Source organism: Danio rerio, chromosome 8 (assembly GCF_052040795.2).
Source record: "Danio rerio strain M-AB ecotype USA chromosome 8, GRCz13ab, whole genome shotgun sequence".
NCBI lineage: Eukaryota > Metazoa > Chordata > Actinopteri > Cypriniformes > Danionidae > Danio > Danio rerio.
Window position 1 is genome coordinate 58840821 of NC_141028.1, and position 9180 is coordinate 58850000.

General features: G+C 38.2%; 1 protein-coding gene across 6 annotated transcripts in view; it reads right to left on the reverse strand.

The window, feature by feature from the left end:
* Positions 1–3854: 3854 nt before the first annotated feature.
* lgi3 (leucine-rich repeat LGI family, member 3) overlaps positions 3855–9180 on the reverse strand; it is a 36182-nt gene continuing 30856 nt past the window's right edge. For 3 of the 6 annotated variants that reach the window (XM_087263858.1, XM_087263857.1, XM_087263856.1), the window contains one exon: positions 3855–7514. In XM_087263858.1, the coding sequence (XP_087119984.1) occupies positions 6785–7514 (730 nt within the window). In that variant the 3' untranslated portion in view covers positions 3855–6784. 6 annotated transcript variants of the gene reach the window in all.

Here is a 9180-nt window from a genome sequence, read left to right on the forward strand (position 1 = left end):
GTTTTCAGCTTTCTTTAATGAATATTTACTAGCCCTCAAATGGTTACAGCCCTTTATGAGTGTATTTTTTCTGTTGACCACAAAAGAAGATACTTTGAAGAAAGCTGGAAACCTGTAACCATTCACTTTTATAGTAGGAAAAACAAACAGGATACAATGAAAGTCAATGGTAACAGGTTTTCAGCTTTCTTCAATGGAAATTTACTCACTATTTACTCACCCTCAAGTGCTTCCAGCCCTTTATGAGTATATGTATTTTTTCTGTTAAGTAAAAAAGAAGATCCTTTAAGAAAGCTGGTTACCTGTAACCATTGAGTTCCATAGTAGGATAAACAATCACTATGGAAGTCAATGGTTACAGGTTTTCAGCTTTCCTTAATAACATTTACTCATTTACTCAACCTTCGTTACAACCCTTTACAAGTTTCTTTTTTCTGTTAAACACAAAATAAGATATTTTGAAGAAAGCTGGAAACCTGTAACCATTTACTTCCATAATAGGAAAAACAAATAGCCTACTACGGAAGTCAATAGTTACTTGTTTTCTGCTGTCTTCACTATTTACTCACCCTCAAGTGGTTCCAACTTTTTATTAAAGTATTTTATTTCTGTTGAACATAAAAGAAAACAGTTTGAAGAATGCTAAAAACATGTAACCATCGACTTCCATAAAACAAATAGCCTATTAAGGAAGTCGTTGGTTACTGGTTTTCAGCTTTCTTACTCACCCTCAAGTGGTTTCAACCCTTCACAAGAAAATTTTTCCTGTTAAACACAAAAGAAGATGGTTTGAAGAATGCTGAAAACCTGTAACCATTGACTTCCATAGTAGGAAAACCAAATGGCCTGCTATGGAAGTCAATAGTTACAGGTTTTCAGCTTTCTTCAGTGAACATTTACTCACTATTTATGCACCCTCAAGTGGTCAAAACTTTTTTCAAGTATTTTTTTTTTGTTAAACACAAAATAAGATAGTTTGAAGAATGCTGAAAACCTGTAACCATTGACTTCCATAGTAGGAAAACCAAATGTTAAAACCAATAGTTACCGGTTTTCAGCTTTCTTCAGTGAACATACTCCCTATTTATGCACCCTCAAGTAATTTAAAACCCTTTACAACTAATTTTTTTTCTGTTGAACACAAAATAAGATACTTTAAACAAAGCTGAAATCCTGTAACCATCGACTTCCATAGAAGGAAAAACAAATACTATGGAAGTCAATGGTTACAGGTTTTTAGCTTTCTTCGAAATGCCTTTTGTGTTCAAATTAAATCCTATCCATCAATCCTTTATCAATCATATAGCTAAATATTTCATATTAACGTCATAATACCAGTCAAACACTTTTCTCACTGTCATTCAGTCTAATAATAAAGCTTATTACAGTTTTGTTACTGTAGATTATTAATTTAGGCTACTAAGTAATCATTTTTTATACATTGATTTTATTTAGGAAGTGAACATTCTCTCTAACACACACTAAATAAAGCAATTTCTTGCAAATACTTTTGAACTATACTATAGTAAAGTACTTGAATTAATCTGTTGTTGGGAAATTAGAGTTACTCAGGTAACTGCAACTAAACAAACTACCCAATATTGTACTATAAACACACAATACACCACATTTTACTGTAGTAAAGTAAAGCACACCACACTGTTTATTATAGTTGATCAGTTCATAAATATTGAATATGATCATAACCCTAAATTATACAGAAACACCATGGTGTTCACTATAAACACTTCAGTATTTTAACCTGCATACACACAACACATGACACAAAGATTCCTTAACAAGGCTTTATTAAAAGCAACTGTACATAATACCACAGTAACATTGCAAAACTTTATACACATTCAATTTGGCATTGTTCCATGTGGGAAGCACAAGCAGTGCTGCACCTCTGGAGGAAGATGATCTACATGCAACACATCTTAATCATCTCCTCCATTCCCCCTCGTGTCTTATGTTCTGGTGTTGTCCAGCAGAGATGGAGAATGCTTCTTCTGAAGGTGGCACTGGTGCAAGAAATGACTCACCGTGGCGGGAGCATCACGGGCCACAAGATGTGCAGCCTTCGACCTTTTATAAAGGTGCATGAGACCAGAATCAAGCCTCCTACTGTGGCATTTCGGAGGCTGAGGCTCAAATGACCTTGTTAACGGTATCTCAGGCTGCGTCTGGATTCTTATGTGGTGCACCTGCGGGAATTGAATTTCCTGCACATGCATCTGCACCTTGACTTGCTTTTCCACAACACGACGAGGAAGACTTTTTCTCTCCTTCTGAAGCTCAACCAGTGGTGGGAGCTTCAGCTTCTGTGGCCGCTGCGCTCGAACAGCACGGCGCCGACGCACAGTTTTAGGAGGGACAGTCGAGTCTTCCTCTCTCTCCGGCTCTGCAGAAACAACGAGGAGTTCCTTCTTCTCAGAAACAGCTTCGACTGGGATTTCCTCCTCAGGAGCAGTGATGGGGAGAGAAGTCTCCTCTTCTGCAGGACACGGAGCTTCTGTGTTATCCTGCACAACACGATCGGTGTTCTCAACCTTCCGCGTCCGATCATGCTCCTCCAGTTTCTCATAAACACCCAATTTGATGTTGCGGAGGCGGAATCGGTTTAGGTCAGGAAACGGTTTATTCGGGGCCACAGGCTTCTTCGCAGTCTTAGACACTGGCTTTGGGGCCGGTGGAGGAGGAAAGCGTGTGACCCGGACGTCCAGCTTCTTTAGTAGCTCCGTCGAGGGGGTATAGTCAAAATATGGGTGGTGATTCTCAGGACAAGATTCCTCTTCAACAGAGACACTGGTGGGTCTCCGGAGTACGGGCCTTTTTGGACGTAGCCACGACACACCTTGCTTCTCCTCGGTGGCGGGGCGCGTGATTTTCGGAGAGTGTAAAAGACTCCGAACCACAGAATTCGGAATAAAGCCGTCTGGAGCAATCGGCCAGACTGGCTTCCTAAAACTAGACTTGTCCGGCGACTTAGTCGCCGGGGGACGAGGAGTGTATGTCATTTTAAAAGTTGTCGTCATGTTGGCCATATTACTCGCAAAAATAAAGCAAAATCAATTAAGACGAACTGCTGAAAGCGAGTAACTGCAATCTTCTGGCCGCTTCTGATTAAAAATGGCGAAATTCTTCCAGACCCGCGCTTTAGAACACGTTCTAATAGAATGTTTGACGTCACGTTGGAACTTGACGTGTCTGTGTGTGAGTGTGGTCAGACCTTTTAAAAAGTGAAATATAGTTTGCTCTTAAATGTATCTAAAAAAATAATAATAATAATATTGAAAATTATAATAACAATAATAACTTAATAATAATGATTGCGACCCCCCCCCCTCCGTAATACCGCTTCGTACGGTCCACGCCATTCAATGCATAGAGAAGGGAAAACTAATCTTAATCATCTCCTAATAGACGCTTAAAGTGTTCAAAAGCATGCGTTTCTTGCAGTATAGCTGTTTGTTTACAGTCTAAAATAAATTTAGATTGACTCTTGGTGTGTTCTTGTGTACAAACAGGTTAAACAATGCGAGCGTAATGTACCTGTGTATACCGAAAACAGGTTGTCTTTGTAAACCGCGTCTATTAATTAATTGTTATTAATTACTATTAAATCTAATTGTAATAGATTACAAACGTCAGAATCCAGCGATGAACACTGAACACGTCAATAACCTTGATTAATAAATGAGAAATCATTTCATTAGTAGCTGTATGAAATGGTCTTATTGAGGCATGTAGATGTTCAGCCTGAAAATGATCAAATACACGAGTATTCACTTCATTTACACCCCAGAGAAAATCAATTCAACAATATAAGACACGACACAGGAAACTGCAGATACATGTGCAGGACAATAAACAGATGATGTCCTTTTATTGTGTGAAATGACTTTATTGCAGTACATGCTGATGACAGAAGGTTTACAGTGAGCAGTTTAGTACTGTGGTGTGTTCAATGAATGACCTGCATAGAAAAGCCTGAACAGTGTTCACAGTAAATGTTCATGTTATTGTTCTGGGTTACACATAATATCCCGCCAGCATTTTAATCCAGATGACACATTAATCAGGAAGTACAGTGTCTGTCTAAAAATATAATTTCAATTTTATATATGAAACCGCTCAACAATGTACATCCTATTAGGGTAGCATACAGGTAATAACTCCAGTGCATGTGGCAGATGTTAAAGTTGGCAGAAAAGACCCAAATATTATATATTTTTAATGCTGATGAGGGCTCAAGGATCATTTGCACCAACAAAAATATCTATATTAGCATTCACACCAATGCATTATCATGTTGTGTTAATGCACATACGTCCAAAAAGCGGTCCAGCTTCATTTAAACAATAATAAATATTTTGAAAATGATTATATTTCATTTCAGATGCATCAGAAATCTTGTGAAATATCTGCAATGGATTATATATGATATAATATTGTAAGTTATAGCACTATAAAAGATGTTTCGACATTGTGTGAGCATGTCCTGTCCACACACACTATCAGAATGCAGTTATAACTGATGATATGGAGGCAATTCCGCCCTTAATGACTTGTTTTATATTATGTAATGTGGATAAGAAATAACTGTCGTATCGCATGAGGAAAAAATGCAATGATCTTTTTTCATAAGCATGCTTGCAAATACATCGGCTTTATACAACAGTTGCTGCCATTAAAATAGTTTTAAACAGAGATGGAGCAGAAAGATGCACATCATAGTGCTGTCAATCATGTTGAAGGAGTCACGAGTAGGGCCAGACTGAATCTGCAGACATTTTTTTGCTGTTTCTAGATAGAATTTTGTAAAAAAAAATCTGCAGATTTATGCGTAATTATTTGGGTGGAGTATCGTAACTAAAAACTTAATATAATAAATAAAAAGTAATCGCTTTTTAACTTTTATTTAATGTTTACAATGCAAACGCAATTAGATCAACTTATTAGTAAACAATGCAAGTCTCTCATATAATAGATCTACTAAAATACAGACGATATTACTGTACAAAATATACTTCTATACAGCTTTAAGTGATATTTAAAGGCTTAACTTGGTTAATTAGGTTAACTAGGCAGGTGAGGGTAATTAGGCAAGGTATTATATAACGATGGTTTCTTCTGTAGACTTTCGGAAAAAAATATTAGCCTAAAGGGGCTCATAATTTTGTCCTTAAAATGGTGTTTAAAAAATGTAAAACCGCTTTTATTCTAGCCGAAATAAAACAAATACGACTTTCTCCAGAAGAAAAAATATTATCAGACATACTGTGAAAATGTTCTGTTAAACATCATTTGGGAAATATTTAAAAAAGAATAAAAAATCAAAGAGTGGCTAATAAATCTGACTTCAACTGTAGGTTAACGTTTCAAAGTACGACTCTAAATACACCTCTTTCGTTCCTTATGTCAAATATAAATATATTAAAGCCTATATTTCATCAACAATACAACTCAGGAGCAAACTAGGTCACTCTGGTGGCTAAAAGATATCGTGCTCACTCCTTCTAGCTAAAATAAACCTCTCCATCACTTCAGTTGAAAAGATTGTTAACAAGGCGTCTACTCGATTTCAAAAATTGTTTGAAAATAAAGTATGATTACTTTGCATATGTGTCTTCCCGAGTGCATCATGCTATGTGTGTGTGTGTGTGTGTGTGTATTCAATCAGGGTGCTTTCACACCAGTGAATCGATTCAGTTGTTCTGAAACAAGGATTAAAATTGTTACATTGTTGCTCTTTGCTCTTGGTGCGGTTCGCTTTCACACGGCAAAGTTTCTAAACGTACCAAAAGAGCTAAAAACAAGTCACGTGTAAGTAAACTCTCCTCACATTGGTCAGAGTTTCACGGTTTATTTTGCAAAGAGTCCCGCTCAGCTGTCAGGGGAGGTGGTGGTGTGGTGGTGTTTGACAGGGTGCGCGCGACGTGTCTGAAGAACGAAGAGGGATGCAGTGGTGAGGGGTGAGTAGGATGAGCAACGTATTTAAGGACCGGGAGGAAAACGTGACATTTACGGGAGATTATCACTCGGGCATTACAGAGACTTTCCAGGCATCCTGGAGCATTTGCGGGAGACTCCCGAAACTTCCGGGAGACTTGGGATGTCTGGAAAGACCTCCCGCCCTACTTATAATTCTCTCTTTATATAGCCGTATGCCTATTACATATCCATAATACACTGTGATATAGCCGGGCTCGCACTGTATTGCTTTCTCACTACAATCGATCCCCTCCAGAGTTCATTTCAATTGAGCCGAGACCACCTCATTCAGGCGATCTCGGACCGATTGTTTTGGTGGGGATCCGAGCGCGATTGCTGGTTTCACATATGCCAACTGGGCAAACGAGACAGGTTCCGAAACAAAAGTCTAGGTGTGAAAGCACCCTCAAAATGTATATCCTTACCAAATCAAAACAGAGCGTTTCATTCTTAGGGTAATTCCATTCTTAGGGTAATTCTGAGCATATAAAACTGTTCTGGAGGCAAAACTTACCTAAGCCGCATACCTACTATGTAGATATCAGGGAACAATTTAAGTTATTAAATCAGTGGCACATTTAAACCAGTGTTTCTCAACCCTGTTCCTTTAGGCACGCCAACAGTACACATTTTCAACCTCTCCCTAATCAGACACACCTGGACCAACTCATCAGAACATTAGAGGAGACTCCAAAACCTGAAGTGAATGGGCCAGATTAGGAAGACCTCCCAAATATGTACTGTTGGTGTGCCTCCAGGAATAGGGTTGGGAAACATCTCCAGCCTCCTATTTGGCACTGAGATCCACTATTAGATGCTGATACGCCATGGTCTTCCCTTTAAAACTGGCCGCCAGCAGAATATCCTTATTGTCCACTGAGACCATGGCGAATCCTCGAGGTGCCAGCATGTTGAGCTCCTGGAAGGGCAGGAAGCGCTGGGTGAGCTCGTCCCACAGGTAAATCCTGGAGAAGGAATAATCGCTGCCCAGCAGGAGGTAAAGCCTCACTCCGACGCTGAAGGGATACACGGCCATTGAGCCCCTAGATGGCAGGGTTTGGATCTCCACAAAGCGTTGGTTGTCCCAGCGCAGGATCTTGGAGTCTCCGATGAAGCGTGTGAGGCACAAATACAGCACTTTCCGCACCCAGAAGTGCTTGACCATCTGAACGTCGCCCGAATCGGTGATCTGAGAGTGGAAAACGAACTGGCGCTGGCTGCGGTTCCACTGGTAAACCACCGGGGGCTGCGAGGCGCTGGAGAGGATGAGGCGAGGTTTGCCGTCCACCTCCAGGAAATCAATGTGAGTGTCTCTGTGCCAGGGATGGAGGGACTGGTGTGAGTAAAACCCGTTGCTGTTCCAGCGGTACAGGCTGGTGGAACCGGCTTTGGAGCTGTCGACTACTGCAAAATACCAGTCTCCTTCAATCTGGAAAGTCTCGATGAAGTTGGGTTTTCGGACTCGGGTGGTGTCGATGTCCTGGATTTTGACAAATCGCAATGGACCATCCTCCCATCTGACAACAACAAGGTGATTTCACAGTAGTTAGTGATGATATTGACACATAAATGTCTTACATCAAAATTAAATAGACAGTTGACCACAAATAAACAATAACTCACCATTTACCCTCTCATCAAACATTTTATGAGTTTCATTCTACTGTTAAACACAAAAGAAGATATTTTGGAAGAATGCTGAAAACCTGTAACCATTGACTTTCATAGTAGGACAAATACTATGGAAATCCATGGTTACAGGTTTCCTGCATTCTTCCAAATATCTTCTTTTGTCTTCAGCATAAGAAAGAAACTGTTTTTAAACAAGTAAGGTTGATATATATACTTTCGCCTGGTGCCATGTCCAGACCTCCGCTGACTGCGCGAGCACCTCACAAAGCAGACGAGGCTTTTATTCTTGATGCGTTCGCCGTTCTTTAACGGTATTCTTTTTTTGATATTCTTTAAAACGTCAAAAGAAACCCGCCGTAAAGTCAAATGGGTAAACTGAAAGTAGGAAGTTTCTGGAACTACGTCACATCATTATTATCGTTCAAGATTTTTCAACTGACTATTTTTATAAATTATTTGAATGATTATAAGGATTTTTATATCCATTCAAGATTTTTTTAAATCAAACTTTTAGCAGTAGAAATTATAAACAAGACTTCATCATGTGCGCGTCTTAATCTGATTCAGATGAAAATTCTTGACCGTATTCACTACAGCAAAAACCAAACTGGCCAAAATCTACCCCAATATAGATGAAACATGCGATCGTAGCAACTCATGCAAGGCACACCTAACACATATGTTCTGGTCATGTGACAAACTGAGACGATTTTGGTCTTCAATATTTGAGATTTTAAACTCAATTTAAGACTTCAACCTAATCCGGTAATGGCTTTGTTTGGAGTCCCAAATGAAAACATGCATGTGGCCAAAGAAATAGAAAACGCCTTTGCCTTTGTAACATTAATAGCCAGAAGAAGAAATCTTATGGAGTGGAAATCACCAATGCCACCTAAACTGTCACTTTGACTCAGTGATGTAATGCTATTTTTGAAAACTGAAAAAAATTAAATATTTTTAGGTTAAAGTTTCAACCAAAACATTTTTCAAAAAACATCGGACCCTCTAATAATCCATATTGAAACGAATGTACCCCTCCATCCATAAATTTCCAAACCCCCCCCCCCCATTATTCTTTTTAAATTTATTTATTTACTTTATTTTATTTTTATTATATATATATATATTTTTTTTATTAATAGTAATATTTTTTTTATTTAATCCATTTCCTTTTCATAATAATTTTTATTATGTTCATTTGTGTCTGTCTCAAATTAATGCATGGTTAAAAAAAGAAAAGAAAATACCTTTGTCATTGAATACCTGATGTATTGTACTTTTTGTCAAAAACACAATAAAAAAAATAATAAATAAATCAAACTTTGATGCATCACTTGCTTTTGTTCATATCTCGAATAGTTCTACCTATTATTTATAAATAATAATGACAACAAAACATGTGTTACTTTGCAAATATATTTTATATAGGCAAGAATAAAAGCCCCCCCCAATAAAGCCTAGAAAAACAGGCATCAGTGTATTGTAAACCGATAAGTTCAAATATTCATTTCCAGTTATCAAAAAAATAATTTGTTCTTTAAGTATAGTTTT